A 17,537-nucleotide genomic window follows, 5' to 3' on the forward strand; every position below is an offset into this window, starting at 1 on the left:
GTTTGTTTTTTTGTACTTATAAGTCTGAATTTGTACGTTTGTTTTGCACATCCAGTTTACTTAAATTACGATTTACATATTTAATATGATTTCTCCCTGTGTAATTTACATACACATTTTACATTTTTGATAAAATACAATTTTTTGTGAAGAATTTTGGTAGGATTTTTGATGTACCTTAACAATACAATTTATTTCCTGCGCAATTTTTAAAGTAAATGCTTCAATTATTAATTTTGTTTGATTTTTAAACTACAAATTTTATTGCACACTTTTGTAACGTACGCACCTCCCCCCTAATACAAAAATGCAGTATACGCCCCTTAGAGACGCACCGTGTGTTCAGGGTAAAAAGTGGCTTTATGAATTCCACCAGGGAAATAGAAGGGCTGGCGAGTATTGTTATAGAATCTTACCAGCCCAGAGCTTTAGAGAATTGGCCCCTTAGTAATTTTTTATGTTGTCTATGTATTATGCATTTATTGATTATGCTATTCTACTTTGTTTAGCTAGGTCATGTACAGAACAAAAATGTCCCATTAGTAAAACTCAAATGTTGTTTACAGCAACATATAACATATTGTTTTGCTATTGTAATGCACACTGAGATTTATTTAAAATGCACCCAGAGCTGACTCTCCGTTTGCCCTAAAGTATTGTCTGTTATGTGAAAACAGCCCTGAGAAGAATGAGTTATATCACGGCTCATTTGGTAATAACATTGTTCATAGAATGACTAGTCAAATTCTTCCACAAAATAAACTCCTATATAGTGCACTGAAATGCTTTCATCCTTAAGGAATGCAGGTGAGGATGGGGCCTCTCGACACCAGCACATAATTTAACTCAATAGTTCAACTTTAAATGTTTTTATTCGATCAGCAGAGCATAGCCAGCAGTAATAAAACCAACCTCCTTGCCTCATTCACTCTGAGCAACTAATATAGGATGTAAATGCCGCGTGAAAACTAAGACTTATGGAAATTTAATTCATATTTATTTTGTTCTTGGTGAAGTGATTTCCCTCCTACAACTGATAAATTTGCCATGAGGAACTGTCTGACTCTGCATTTATTTTTACAAACATAAGCTAAAACTGTTGTTTATGATTATTATATAATGTTGAGCTTCAAAAAGTTTATGTATTATATTTCTGGTTCCCTAGTTTTACAATTCATAATCTTGCTGTCTTCAGTTTTATAATTACAGGGTATTCAAAAATAATAAATATAAATGGTGCTAAATGGTTGTAGGTCAAAAGATCCCTTCAAAATAATACATTATGGGCTAGATTACAAGTGCTGCAGTAAATTTACATTTTTTCGCTAGCAAAAACATAGCTAGTGTTAGGCTTTTTGCACTTCTCGGGTCCCCTGGTATTAGAAGTTGAAAAAAATAATTATTTTGCACTAGCAGTAACCCAAAAAGGGCTAAAAAGTGTAACCCCGTAGAAATAAAATGTCCTACTTGAAAAAAAAAAATTGTCGTGCTCCCTCTTCATGCGGTCTCCAGCCGCACACTGAATAGTGAATGCAAGGTACCCCTTTTTTATAGGGTTACTCTTGCATTCGTATTGGCTGATTTGAATCTTCAAATTCATATCAGCCAATAGGATGAAAGGAAATGAATTTAAGCTTTCTGATTGAAACAAAGGATCGTGAGCTATATAAGCTATTTGTTTTCAGCAAAAGCAGTAAGATAAAGGCCATTCCTGTACAGTTTTCTCTATTTTAATTTGCTTACACAAAATAATGAATTGTTATTCTTTCATTCAAAAATCATAAAATACCACAACTTGAAATTGTTTTTTAAAATGATTTATGTCACAAGAAAGAATCTCGCGTTTGCATTGCCGCAAGCCAAGAGCTCACGAGAGTGCTTCCATAGCCTCCAGTGGGAGCCTCGTTTTCATGCCGGCAGCCAAGGCATACAATCTTGCGCAGCAATAAATAAATATACATGCATATGCTTATATACATTTATATTTATGTGTTTATATATATATAAATATAAAACACACATATAAATGCATAAATATATATGTATTTAGGCATATACATATATATTTATAGAGAAAACACAGCCCCCATTGACTTCCATGTAAAGGCACTTTAGGTGACTTTTTTTTTCAAACACCCCACATCCCCTCACTTTAACCCCTTATAACTGTTTTGTGCAATTTTTTGTTTTGTTTTTTAAAAATGCTCATCTTTATATTTTATGGTAAAATATTGTTCACTTTATTTTGGGGGCAAGTGGGGCAACTTTTTATATTTAACCAGAGGTCTGACTTCTTGTTAATTGCGCTTAACGATCTAATGTCTGATTATTTAACGTTCGCCCGTAAATGGGCAGATTTGCCCCTTTACAGGCACATGTTAAGATAGAACCTCATTTGTGAATCTAGCTCTCAATGTTTTCAGGTACCAATACACTGCTGCCCCTTCAACAAAGGATACCAAGAGCATGAAGCAAATTTGATAATATAAGTATATTGCAAAGTTGTTTAAAATTGTATCTGAATCACTAAAGAAACATTTTAGGTTGTATGTCCCTTTAAGCGTTGAACTTGAGTATTGCACTTGAGCACAAATCAAAATTTCACTGTAAAATGTAGCACTTTTTAAGACCTAAAGTAAACAGTTATGATGAATAGTATAGCGCAGAACTACATAAAGAATAACTCCATTACTTCCATAGGCTTACTGCACCAACAGCTTTGCACTACAGCGGAATGCAAAAACAGAAGCACTATTGATGGCTATGTCAGTGCACAATAGCGCTAATATTTTTGCACTCCACTTGTAATCTAGGCATCTGGATTTAGATGTTTGGATTTTTGGATAAATATAAGCTGAATAATTTATTAAATGTTATTATGTTGTTACAGGACTTCTGGGTTACTGGTGGAGATCGGCAAGATGAGAACAGGTATGCAGGCTTTGGGGGTTAAAAAAAAAAAGATATGCTTTGGATTTGCTCATATAGAAGCCAATGAGTGAATTAGGTTTAATAAATGGATGGTTAATTGATATATGTAAGAATTTAGTCATACAGAATCTGTTGGCACATTATAAATAAAGATTAGAATGATAATATCTTTAACAACCAGCGAAGACAAGAAACCACAACTATTAGTAAGAGATCTGTCTTTCAAGCTACTTATTCAAACATATGAAGTGCATTAACTGGTAATATATAGTGAATATACACCATATATAGAGCTTTTAATCATTCTAATATCTACAAATGTGCACTTGATTGTTTTTGGACCTCTGCAATATAGACGTACTACAAGCGCAATACACAGTCAAATAAAGCTTACAAATGGTCATGAGAGTTGCTATATGATACATGATTGTTTCAGTTTTCATGCCACATTCTCTCATTATAATTGCAAAACTGCACAGGGTAAAACACTGCTATTTTCCACCAAATAATTCCACCACAGCCCTGCCAAATCTGTTGGCGCTCTACAAATAACCCATAATAATAATAATTTATAGCAGGTGTACCAAGCTCAGTTTATCTGGGGGATACTGGCCAAGTGCTCTTCTGCCATGGGGGCTGCTTGAACAGAGTGATTTTCTGGAATTGGATATACTAGGAACTTGAAGTGACATTTACCTAAATAGTAGTGCACAGTGGGAGTTGTACAAAAGATATACACACTTGTCTATAGTTATCTTGTGAATGCCAAGTGATTTGATTATTCTAAAACTGTATAACAGCGTAAATAGAGCATTTATCCAAGCAGTGCATGGTGGGAGTCTACACTGGACAATGCTAGTCTTTATACTTATCTAGTGAGAACATCAACTAGTTATACTTCTTAGAACCCTTAATAAAATGACCGGACAAAATTAAAGATTTACCTAATAAACAAGGGGAGGACCAGATGAAACTATCTTTAGGGTCACATATAGCCCCATAGCCAGTATTTTGAGACCATTGCTTTAAAGGGACATGAAACCCAAATTCTTCACAAAGGTGTTCAATGAGGTTGTGGTGAGGCCACTAAAGTTCCTGCAAACCATGGAGCTTGCTTTGTGCGCAGAGGCATAGTTAGGTTAGAACATTAAAGAGCCTTCCCCAAACCATTGTCACAAGTTGTGTTAAATCTCTTTGTATACTGCAGTATTACGACAACCCTTTACTGGAACTAAAGGGACCTATCCCAAACCCTGAAAAACAGGGCAGACCATTATCCCTCCTCCACCAAACTTTACTGTAGGCACTATGCTTTTCTGTTGGTAGAGTTCTCCTAAAGCACGACTCATCATTCCAAACATTTCCACTGCTCCAGAGTCTAGTGCAGTGTGCTTTACACTACGTGAGGCTTTACACCACGTGAGGCTTTACACCACGTGAGACTTTATACCACGTGAGGCTTTACACTACGTGAGGCTTTACACCACGTGAGGCTTTACACCACGTGAGGCTTTACACTACGTGAGGCTTTACACTACGTGAGGCTTTATACCACGTGAGGCTTTATACCACGTGAGGCTTTACACCACATGAGGCTTTACACTACGTGAGGCTTTACACTACGTGAGGCTTTATACCACGTGAGGCTTTATACCACGTGAGGCTTTATACCACGTGAGGCTTTACACTACGTGAGGCTTTACACTACGTGAGGCTTTACACCACATGAGGCTTTATACCACATGAGGCTTTACACCACGTGAGGCTTTACACCACGTGAGGCTTTACACCACGTGAGGCTTTACACCACGTGATGCTTTACACCACGTGAGGCTTTACACCACGTGAGGCTTTACACTATGTGAGGCTTTATACCACGTGAGGCTTTACACTACGTGAGGCTTTACACTACGTGAGGCTTTACACCACGTGAGGCTTTACACCACGTGAGGCTTTATACCATGTGAGGCTTTACACCACGTGAGGCTTTACACTACGTGAGGCTTTACACTACGTGAGGCTTTACACCACGTGAGGCTTTACACCACGTGAGGCTTTACACCACGTGGGGCTTTACACTATGTGATGCTTTACACCACGTGAGGCTTTACACCACGTGAGGCTTTACACCACGTGAGGCTTTACACCACGTGAGGCTTTACACCACGTGAGGCTTGTGTACAGCTGCTCAGCCATGGAAACCGATTTCAAGAAGCTCCTGATACACAGTTCTTGTACTGATAATGCTTTCAGAGGCAGTTTTGAACTCTGTAGTAAATTATATTACATATAATAGGAAATGTGTACATTCTGCATCCTTCAGAGCTTGATGGCCCCTTACTGTAAGTTTGTGGGGTCTACTGCTGTGTGCCTGGGTTGTTGTTGCTCCTAGACAATTCTACTACCCAATACTAGCACTTACAGTTGACCAAGAATGATGTAGTAGGGCAGAAATTTAATTTGGCATAAATGCATTTGGTTCTGGTGACATTATCTCAATACCCATTAGTTGCTTCATTTCTTTTATTTTAGATCTGTAGCAGATCACTCTAAAAACTAAATTAAGCACAAAAAAGCTTTAGGAAATTGGTCCCTGTAATAGCTTCATTAGCACGTAATGACTAAGTCATCCCTGAGTGTTAGAGTCAATGGTTTTGTGTGCCTGTATCTATAGATAAGTATAGCATTGCTTACAGATATGTCATTTTCTTGTGTTCTAGGGAGCTTGCAGTGTATAATTGAACATGTTTTCTTTGAGTGCAGGCTGCCGTCAGGTGCACAGACTGAGCTGACTGATGTCACCGGAATGTTGACAGGAAAGAAAGCTGTCCAGAAAGTGGACCGAGATCTAAGGGAGGGTGAGTATTTGGTAATATTGCAGGTCATTTGAGATGCAATTAGAAACTATTTTTTGCAATATACATATTTTTGCAAAAATTGTTCTATTAAAAATGATCACTGCTACATTTATTTTTAATGTGCATGTATCTGCCGTAGGACACAGTCGCAGATTATGTGCATCAGCAATTCCTTCCGGGTGACATATCACATGATATCACCAATACTCAAGGACAAATGAGTGTGCCCTTAGCAGCAGTGTCACTGCACATTAATATTGTCATTTTTAGTAGAAGTACATTTGTAAAAACAAGTATTTAGCAATATAAATAATATCTCAGTATTTGAAATGACTTTATATACCTTTAAAATGTGTTATATTGCATATGACAAATTTGGCCTCAGGTAATAGACAGGTGTTTTATAATTGAATGTGAGATTTTGTCAGTAGTTGCATGTGTCGTACATGCTACACATAGGATCACAGTTCTCTTTTTACATTTATGACATCCTTGTGATAGAACTCATCACATTGTTTTAGGTTTAAATATCTTCTCTCTGCTAATCACATACATTTTTTTTCTATAGCATCCATTGTACTTTAAATTTATCCCAGGTAACAGTGTTTAAATGCATCCCGGATAACCATACATCATCTTCAATATATAGGACTAGACTACAAGTGGAGCACTAGGCTTGTGCATTCATTCATGAACTGAATATCCAAATAAATGCACCTACTAAATTTAGAGAAAAAGAAGAAATACTGATGAAATTCATCAGTATTCATTTGTTTCCTTTAAATTATTTTTAGGGGTTAAGACATCCCTCTAGCACGCTGAAGAGCCGCGCTAATCCTGACACTTCTGCACATTGCTAATCCTTTTGCGCAGGCTCTGGTGTCCGCTGCTTTAAGCCTCTAATTAGCGCAGCCTGGTGGCTCTGTGAAGAAGGGTTGGGTTTAGTGCGACTCTGTAGCACGTATAAAGTATAACGCTACAGGTGAACTTTTTCATCTGTAGCAAAGGAACATTTACATTCAGTTAAAGAAAAAGAATATAAATGTTTTACAAATATTCAGTATTTTGTTTAGTTTAAAACAAAATGAATACCAAATAGTGCTACAGATGAATTTTCGGAAAACTAATTTTTCCAAATATACGTTCCGAAACATTTGGAAGAACAATTTGTTTGCTGCTGCAAAAGTCTAATTAGCACTACCATTGTTCAAGTTAAATCAATTGTGCTTTTAATTTTGAGCTCATATTAAAAGCTGAAAGTAATATATTAGTGCTCAAACAATAGCCTACGGTGCGCTAACATTGGTAGACTTCTGTGGGAGTGCACAGAAAAAGCTGATCAATATGCCAAAGTTTCGCTAAGCCGAAGGTTAAGTAGTGGAATTCTTCACTTACTCTTAAGCTATGATTTTCTATTGAATATAAGTTTAAAACACTGCACACATACATACACATGTATTTATACATATATACATACACTCACCGGCCACTTTATTAGGTACACCTGTTCAAGGCCGAATTGGCCTACCAGGATACCAGGAGATTTCCCGGTGGGCTGCAGCAGCTGGGACTGGAAATCTACAATTTAAAGAGGTTATTAATGGATGCAACTGGGCTTTAGAGTGCATATAACAACAATCTGGCAACTTTTTTCCATACAAACTAATATAATTCTGAAACAAAATATTGGGGAAGGAGTATCCCAGTAAACCCCTTTCAGAAAAATGGGGCTTGCACATTATACTGAGTCAACAGAAAATAGGGCTGGTCTCCAAATTTTCCAGGGCTGCTTTTTATTCCCAGGCCGGCCCTGCACCTGTTCAATTGCTTGGTAACACAAATTGCTAATCAGCCAATCACATGGCAGCAACTCAATGCATGTATGCATCTAGACGTGGTGAAGACGACTTGCTGAAGTTCAAACCGAACATCAGAATGGGGAGGAAAGGGGATTTAAGTCGTGGCATGGTTGTTGTTGCCAGGTGCGCTGGTCTGAATATTTAAAAAAACTGCTGATCTACTGGGATTTTCACGCACAACCATCTGTAGGGTTTACAAAGAATGGTCCGAAAAAGAGAAAATATCCAGTGAGCATCAGTTGTGTGGACGAAAATTCCTTGTTGATGTCAGAGGAGAATGGGCAGACTGGTTCGAGATGATAGAAAGGCAACAGTAACTCAAATAACCACTCGTTACAACAAAAGTATACAGAATACCATCTCTGAACGCACAATACATTGAACCTTGAAACAGATGGGCTAAAGCAGCAAAAGACCACACCGGGTGCCACTCCTGTCAGGTAGGAACAGGAAACTGAGGCTACACACACAGGCTTACCAAAATTGGACAATAGAAGATTGGAAAAATTTTGCCTGTTCTGATGAGTCTCGATTTCAGCTGCGACATTCAGATGGTAAGGTCAGAATTTGGCACAAACAACATGAAAACAGGGATCCATCCTGCCTTGTATCAACGGTTCAGGCTGGTAGTGGTGGTGTAATGGTGTGGGGGATATTTTCTTGGCATACTTTGAGCCCCTTAGTACCAATTGAGCATTTTTTAAAAGCCATGGCCTACCTGAGTATTGTTGCTGACCATGTCCATCCCTTTATGACTACAATGTTCCCATCTTCTGATGGCTACTTCCAGCAGGATAATGCACCATGCAATAAAGCTCAAATTATCTCAAACTGGTTTCTTGAATATGACAATGAGTTCACTGTACTCCATTGACCTCCACAGTCACCAGATCTTAATCCAATAGAGCACCTTTGGGATGTGGTGGAATGGGAGATTTACATCATTGATGTGCAGCCGACAAATCTGCAGCAACTGCGTGATGCTATCATGTCAATATGGACCAAAATCTCTGAGGAATGTTTCCAACACCTTGTTGAATCTATGCCACAAAGAATTAAGGCAGTTCTGAAGGCAAAAGGGGGTCCAACCCGGTACTAGCAAGGTGTATCTAATAAAGTGGCCAGTGAGTGTATATTTTCAGATATCTACACGCATATACATTTTTGGGCCCTTCCCAGTCCAGCACCTGATCAAAGACCATCCCTTTAAATCTCTGTTAAAACATTTATTTCAGTAATACATCTTGATTATATATTCAATATGAATAAATATGAGTGACATATTTTATTTTACTATATTATACATGTGCTTTCTTATGCACAGTCAACCAATGACACTTTACTTTAGATCACCAAAAGTGCAACATTTTCCAGCTCTATTTTATATTCCATTCTAGAGCTACACTTATCTCACCACTTGTAATATGAGTGATAATAGCGCACCCTGTGCTATCCTTTCAAATTATAGGGGGCGCTGAATACGTGTTGGATGTGTTCTGATGCTCTAACACTCTGGACACCCTGCGCTGTTGTTTACACTCCATTGGTAATCTAGCCCATAATGTTTAAGACAGAACTTGAGGAATTATTAACCCTTACATATGATTCAATCCAAAACCCTTTTACTTAGAGGGGTTAATGTCAGCTATGTTGTTTTACTCTCAGCTAATTTACAAAATACCCGCAGCACCTTTCTTGGGAATTAAACGCCTTTCACACAGTCTCTCATCCTCTCTCACATCTCTCTATTTGATCTCCTCACGTGACACCTTCTTTACTTCTGTTCTATACTGATCTCCACTGTCAAATTCATTCCTTTCTAGTGTCTAGTCCCCTTTCCCCATGAAATCACTTGGCTTCTAATTAAGTCACACATTACTCTCCTCCACTCCCTCAAGACTGCACATCATTCATCTGTTCTTCCTCCTATCTTTGCACTTATAACTCATTATAACCACTTATCTTTTTCTATTCCACTCACAAATGTCTCATCTTAATCACAATCAATTGTGAGCTCGCTGACAACTGAAACTGTGAGACTGTTGAACGTATATTTGACAAGCGATTATTCTTGTCATTTAATTCCCCATCTCATGGAAACACTTCAGACAAACAGTATAATGTCTCTTCTACTTAACATCTACAAATACTTCAAGCATACAGAATCATCACCCTGCTCATAAATATGAACTGGTTCTAAAAAGATTGCAAGCTCTCCTGCCCATTTAATCTATTACCAATTCTAGTTTGAATTTCAACTTTTACCATTCATATTGTCATTCTGTTAACATATTGAAGTGTTGATCATATTTTGCAATGTGTTGTTAGCGAGGAGACGGTGGAATTTAATATACAACGCTTCATTTTTTGAGATGCCTTAAAATAATAAAATAATAAAGATTAGACATCCTTCAAAAAAATTGTCACACTGATAATGTTTTTATTCAAATGTGAAAACAATGTGAAATGGGCCTCAAAACAGAAACAAAAGCTAAATGCATCTGAGTTTGATTCTTGTAGCATTACTGAAGTCGCTTGTAGTAAAATCAGGCATATGAATTGAGCTTTGTCTCCCTCTAGTGTTCAAAAGTGGTTCAAACAACTTGTACACATATCTAAAAACGGCATTCACTACACATCACATTACAATTGATTTCAACCAACAGTAAAGTTGTAATGATAATTTTTAAACAATATTTCAGGTAGCTGGTTACTAAAAAATCTATCATTGCGCAGCAAGCTCCTCTCGTTATTGAATAGGTTTGATAGAGCTTTTGCATTAGGCATGAAGCTGTTATTTAACAGATATACTAAAACATGTATTAGCCCTTGAAAAATGTGTTTTCTTCTGTCAGATTTTACAGCTTTCATTCAATTTTTTAGTTTCTTAGTTAACCAATTCTGCAGAAATATTATTTAACTTTTACATATTTTTTTGGTATGACAGTTATTCTCTATCTTATAGCAAATATCATATTGTCCTCTGACTGAAGTCTCTCATATTGTACTGAATCCCTTAAAGATGATCACCGAGCAGTGCTTTAAAAGATAATGAAAAACATTCACAAGGGGTTTTATAGTTAACACTGAGCACAACTTTTTAAATAAAAAATAAATACTGATATTCAAAAAATGTAAACAAATTTAACTCTTTTACTAAATGCTTTACCCCTTTAAAATATTTAGACTAAGTTGCACCCCTGGATCACCTCTCATTCTGCTCCAGATAAGAATTTATGGCCAATGATTGCAGAATATGCAGGTATACCTGTTACTGCTACTCTAGTTTTACACTAGAATGTCCCTTTAACGTTTTTTTACAACAATCATAGCCGTATTGTCAACAATCATAGTCTTTACAATCACAAGAATTGTACAAAGGCCGGTAAGATAACATTAAAAGGACCAGTCAACACAGTAGATTTGCATAATCAAAAAATGCAAGATAACAAGACAATGCAATAGCACTTAGTCTGAACTACAAATAAATAGTAGATTTTTTTTCTGACAATTTTAAAAGCTATTTCTATTTCCACTCCCCCTGTTCCATGTGACAGCCATCAGCCAATCACAAATGCATACATGTACCATGTGACAGCCATCAGCCAATCACAAATGCATACACGCTTATTCTGTGAATTCTTGCACATGCTTAGTAGGAGCTGGTGACTCAAAAAGTTCAAATATAAAAAGACTGTGCACTTTTTTTAATGGAAGTAAATTGAAAAGTTGTTTAAAATTGCATGCTCTCTCTGAATAATGAGTTTAATTTTGACTAGTTTTCCTTTAATATAAAAAAAAATACTTGCTGTGGTTTGAATGCATGCAGAGAGGTATTAGCAGAATAAACACTATAACTAGCTGAAGGGGAACTTATTAAGTCTGTAAGAACATTTTATATAAACACAACATCAACTTATTCTCCTCTAGGTCAGTGCTAAATGTTATTTGTGTACCAGAAACATGTTACAATTGTGACTCTACTGACCCTTCTGAGCCAGTTCTGTTCTCTTTCTAAGGGGAACTTATTAAGTCTGTAAGAACATTTTATATAAACACAAAATCATCTTATTCTCCTCTAGGTCAGTGCTAAATGTTATTTGTGTACCAGAAACATGTTACAATTGTGACTCTACTGACCCTTCTGAGCCAGTTCTGTTCTCTTTCTAAGGGGAACTTATTAAGTCTGTAAGAACATTTTATATAAACACAAAATCATCTTATTCTCCTCTAGGTCAGTGCTAAATGGTATTTGTGTACCAGAAACATGTTACAATTGTGACTCTACTGACCCTTCTGAGCCAGTTCTGTTCTCTTTCTAAGGGGAACTTATTAAGTCTGTAAGAACATTTTATATAAACACAAAATCATCTTATTCTCCTCTAGGTCAGTGCTAAATGGTATTTGTGTACCAGAAACATGTTACAATTGTGACTCTACTGACCCTTCTGAGCCAGTTCTGTTCTCTTTCTTTCTGGGTCTGTTTTGTCTCACATTAAAGAGCAATCATTTTCCTACTTCCTTTCCAGCTCAGTGGTTTCTATAACTATGTTCCCTATTTAAAATGCTTTTCATGTCTGCATTATTAAACTCTTGTTGTGCATTTGTTCTAGTTGTGTATAATGTACACTCTATAAATGCTTTTTTGTTTTCTCAAAATGGTTCCTCGCAGGGGGCCCTCTGCTGTATGATGAAGTGAAACTTGTATATAATTCTGATTATCTCAACGGGACGCAGAGAGTCCAGCTGGATAACGTTATATCAGAGGAAGAATGTCAGGAGCTGCAGGGAGTTGCTAATGTAAGTTTGGATATTTTCTTTCACTGGAATTATTTTATAATATTTTTATGTTAGTAGATTTCTTTTATTTCAGGATGACCGCAGCAGAGCAGACACATTTTAACCTTGAATTCTGCAGATATTCCCAAGTGTTTAACATCCTAAATTGTTGCTAATAGATATTGTCAAATGATGATGCAGTGTGCCCTTAGTTAATTACAAAATTGTCAGATATAGATTTTAAAAAATAAACAAAAATATTTAGTGTGACAAATAAAAAGATGAAGGGGTGTGCAATAATACAATTTATTATTGCTCACAGACCTGCCTGTAACTATGTGTTTAACACACACACAAGCTTTTGATTGACTCAATGGCCATGTCTTTCTCAATGGCCATGTCTTTCTCAATACTGCCAATGCACTATTACTCAAGTGATCTTTAACTATGTGTTTAATTTGTTTGTTGGGATTAGATTCATAGTTACAGGAAAACATGTGCTTAATACTAAAAAGCTCTATTGCATCAGAACATAAGGAATACAGAGCTTGTGTAGTTCAAAAATAATTTGGCAGAACAGATGCATCTAGGCCCTAGCGGTCTGGCCTAAGGTCTGAGGGCTGCAATACAGCCTTCCATTTGAATTTTTTCAATGGAATTCGTGGAAATACACGGAAGATTTCCACTATAGAATGTGACAATAGCACTCACAGTCCTGACTATACGGCGAAATTTAAATTGCCAAGGTTAAAACATAACTTTTATTAAGTTTATTATAAAAAGGGTTACTAAGATTAAAAACCTAGGATGGAGTAGTTATAGATCAATTACCTTACTATATTAAAGTCATATAAATAGGACTCTGAGGTATGATAGGCCTGGTAAATTATAAGGTAATGTAATCAACATATTGTGATAAAATATCAATAATGCAATAGGTGTGTGTTATATATGTAACACACACCTATTGTATTATTAAATACTTTATTACAAGTACATATTGCTGTTAGAAAATTAAGTAAATCTTCTTCAACTCCTATTTAATTTTCTACTAAGCTCAGACGTTCAGTCATAATGTGCACTGAATATGATAAAACTATTAGAAAAACATGCTCAAAATTCTTAAAACTGTATTTTGTTTTGGTATGGCATAAAATACACTTATTGATTGCAGTTAAACTTACAATATTGGGGGAAATCCCCCAATTCTGGCTTTAATATATAGGGCCCCATGTATTAAGCCGTCAATTGGCTGTTCGTGCACTATCTCTAGTCAAATCTGCGTCTAATCACTTTTTATGCGGACATACCCTGGTACACCAGTAATTTCTCTGGTTTTGAATATTTTAAAAAAATTCAATCAATTCATTGTGTGGATTTCTGCTTAAAATTTGAGGATTAACATCCTCTTGTTCTTTGGTGGTGAGCACAAAAGAAAGAAATAGTGGGTCAATGACAGGAGCCTAAGGTATATATTTGAGCAGTATACAAGTAGCACAAGAAGCAGAACATTACCTACATTTCTGATAGACGATCAGTCAGCCATTGAGACTCCTTTGCTCCTTTCATTTGTCATGTTCTTCAGAGATGCAGAAGAAGGCAGCTAACATAGGCAGAAGATCAGCAGGTTATTCCTGATAGAGGAGGAAGAAGAGTCAATAGTTTCTTCCAACAATTGTATTTGATGCCTTTTCTGACTAAGAGGTCATTTAGAGCTTTCAGTTGGACAGGGAGTCTATAGTGGCTCTCACACAATGAGATCTCTAGAGCCACTGATGTCAGAATCATAGGTGATCCCTGGACTCGTGAAACTTCTGGCAGAATTACATATCATTAAATACTTTCTACATTTTGTTGATGAGAGAACTTCACGTTCCTGCTACTCTTCTTGTTTGGAGTTAGTTAAAGCCATTTCTAAAGTAGAGCTCTAAAATATTAACACTCCAGACAAGGAAAAAACTTATTTAAAAAATGTTGTGTTCCATATCATGTTAAAAGACTGGCTGTAAAACTAAACACTATCTATTTTCATTAGACTATAACTATCGCTGGAGATGGATACAGAGGAAAAACTTCACCACACACCCCAAATGAAAAATTTGAAGGGGCTACAGTACTAAAGGCATTAACGGTATGTATCTTATTATTATTATACTTTATTTATTAAGCGCCAACATATTCCGCAGCGCTGTCCATGGATACAATTCATTTAAGTAAAACAATACAAGACTTGTAAAATACAGGACAAAATTTACAAACACATACTGGAGGGATTGAGGGCCCTATTCCCGTGGGAACTTACAATCTAGAAGGGTAGGAGGTTGAGAAACAGGAGGTGAGGACTGCAAGATTGAGCAGGATGTTAATACAGAGTTAGATGAGGGCAATGTTAGGTAAGTGAAATTAATTTATTATTGAGTTGGGTGGTAGGCTTCTCTGAACAGAAAAGTCTTCAGGGAACATTTAAAGGAAGAAAGATTAGGGCAAAGCCTGACAGCAGGAGGGAGAGTGTTCCAGAGGGTAGGTGCTGCACGACAGAAGTCCTGCAGTCTAGCATGAGAGGAGGTGATAGTTGCGGATGCAAGGAGCAGGTCATTGTTGGATCTTAGTAGACGGGCTGGAGTATACTTGTGTATTAAAGAGGATAGCTAGAGGGGAGCGGCGTTGGTGAGAGTTTTGTATGTAAGGGTGAGAATTTTGAATTTAATTCTGCTGTGAATGGGGAGCCAATGAAGGGACTCACAGAGAGGTGCAGCAGATACAGATCGACGGGAAAGGTGGATCAGCCTGGCAGAGGCATTTAGGATGGATTGAAGGGGGGGAGAGGCGGGAAAGAGGGAGGCCAGCGAGTAGGTTATTGCAGTAGTCAAGTCGGGAGATAACAAGGGAGTGGATTATTTGTTTTGTGGTGTCAGCGCTCAGAAAAGGGCGAATTTTTGAAATATTGCGTAGATGATTGCGGCAGGATGTAGAAAGCAATTGGATATGGGGGATGAAGGATAGGTTTGAGTCAAGTGTGACTTTGAGGCAGCGGACTTGGGGCGATGGGGAAATGGTGATGCTGTCAACAGGGATAGAGAAGTCAGAAGTCGGCGTAGAGCTTGAGGGGGGATAAGAAGGAGCTCAGTCTTGGACATGTTAATCTTTAGGTGGTGAGAGGCCATTCAGGAAGAAATACCAGATAAGCAGTTGCTGACATGAGAGAGGACAGAGGGAGAGAGAGCAGGGGTGTAGAGGTAGATCTGTGTGTCATCAGCATAGAGGTGATATTTGAAGCCGTAACTGTTGATAAGTTTACCCAGCGAAGAAGTATAGATGGAGAAGAGTAGAGGACCCAGGACAGATCCTTGAGGTACTCCAACAGACAGAGGCATAGCAGAGGAGGAGTCGCCGGCAAATGACACAGAAAAAGACCTGTGAGAAAGATAGGAGTGAATCCAGGAAAGAGCAGTGTCACAGAGGCCAAAAGAGCTAAGGGTCTGTAGGAGGAGGGGGTGGTCAACTGTGTCGAAGGCAGCTGAGAGGTCAAGTAAGATGAGTATAGAGTAGTGGCCAATATTTTTAGCAGAGAGAAGATCGTTTGTGACCTTGGTAAGGGCAGTCTCAGTTGAGTGTTTTGGGCGGAATCCGGATTGCAGTGGGTCAAGCAAGGAGTTGGCGGATAGGAAGTGGGTTAGGCGATTGTAAACTAGTTTTTCAAGGAGTTTTGATGTTAGTGGAAGCAGTGATATGGGGCGGTAGCTTTCAGGAGAATTAGGGTCGAGGGAGGGTTTTTTAAGTATGGGAGTGACTTTTGCGTGTTTGAAAGAAGATGGGAATGAGCCGGTAGAGAGAGATAGGTTAAAGATGTGGGTAAGAGCAGGAGTGAGGGTGGAAGATAAAGAGGGTATTAGATGGGAAGGGATACGGTCGAGTGGGCAGGTAGTGAGGCGTGAGGAAGATAGTAAGGAAAAACTTCATTCTCAGTGGTTGAATGGAAGTTACAGAGGGTGGCATAACATTTGTGATCAGTAACAGCAGTTCAGTACTTCACTTGTCAATGTGATTAACTTTGGAGTGTGGAGATTGTGACAAAAGACATAATGCATCCCATCCCAGTGTCATTAATTATACAAATGAGGAATGAGGAATGAGGGAGTCCAGGAGCAATAGCCGTTACAAAGTATCTCCTGGCTACTAACTTTTAGGATTGCTGCACATTTATCTAAGTATAACATTGTTCTACAGCTCCTAACGGAATGTGTAGCTGAGTCGCTGACTGATCAATATTCTTACTAGCTACAACATCATATAAATGAACCTGTTCAGTTGAGCATTCCCATGAAGTACATAGCATGATCATATTTCAGTAATAAATAGATTTTTTTTTATTTTCCTCAAAACAATTCATGCTCTCAAAAAGCTGTGTGTGAAATAATGTTATAAGAGAATTTAAGTTTAGCCCTCATGGAAGAAGAGTATTTCTAGTTGTAAGCACTGGAACAAAAGAACAGAAGAGTATATCCATGACTCAAGGTAAAAATTAAACACCTTTAATACGAGCACATAATCAAATACACTTACAAGAAGTATAAAATGTTGAATCTTGGTTGTAATCAACCTGTAATACTGATCCAGGTAACAAATCCACACACCCTCCACTTCCGATGTTCTTTAGAATTTGCTATATAAGTCCTCCGTTCAAGGTTACTATGCTCATCAATTTCCTTCTCGGAACTGGCAGATCACATGTAGACCGTCCTGTCTACGCGTCTCATCCGACTTCTGCAAACTTTCTCAAGACAATGGATACGGCTGATCTAAAGAACACCGGAAGTGGAGGGTGTGTGGATTTGTTACCCGGATCAGTATAACGGGTTGATTACAACCAAGGCTTAAAATTTGTATACTTATTGTAAGTGCAATTGATTATGTGCTCGTATTAAAGGTGTTTAATTTTTACCTTGAGTCGTGGATGCGCTCTTCTGTTCTTTTGTTTCAGTGTATTCGTTGTCTGAGCACTCCTTAGTGCTCAGTGAAAGTGGAAGCAGCACCATCGATTCAACATAATGGGAGGCTATCCATTGGAAGCAAAGATAATCAGTATAAGCATTCTACCTATCCTCCCTGA

The 17,537-nt window shown here is 37.6% G+C and overlaps 1 protein-coding gene across 1 annotated transcript in view; it reads left to right on the plus strand.

Annotated features, from left to right (window-relative positions):
• LOC128644522 (prolyl 3-hydroxylase 2) overlaps nt 1-17,537 on the plus strand; it is a 201,486-nt gene that overhangs the window by 157,857 nt on the left and 26,092 nt on the right. Inside the window, exons 7-10 of the mRNA XM_053697104.1 lie at nt 2,891-2,931; nt 5,695-5,789; nt 12,321-12,448; nt 14,463-14,558. Coding sequence (XP_053553079.1) covers nt 2,891-2,931; nt 5,695-5,789; nt 12,321-12,448; nt 14,463-14,558 — 360 coding nt within the window. The remainder of the gene's footprint in view (nt 1-2,890; nt 2,932-5,694; nt 5,790-12,320; nt 12,449-14,462; nt 14,559-17,537) is intronic.

The sequence above is a fragment of the Bombina bombina genome, unplaced genomic scaffold (assembly GCF_027579735.1).
Source record: "Bombina bombina isolate aBomBom1 unplaced genomic scaffold, aBomBom1.pri scaffold_490, whole genome shotgun sequence".
Classification (NCBI taxonomy): Eukaryota; Metazoa; Chordata; class Amphibia; order Anura; family Bombinatoridae; genus Bombina; species Bombina bombina.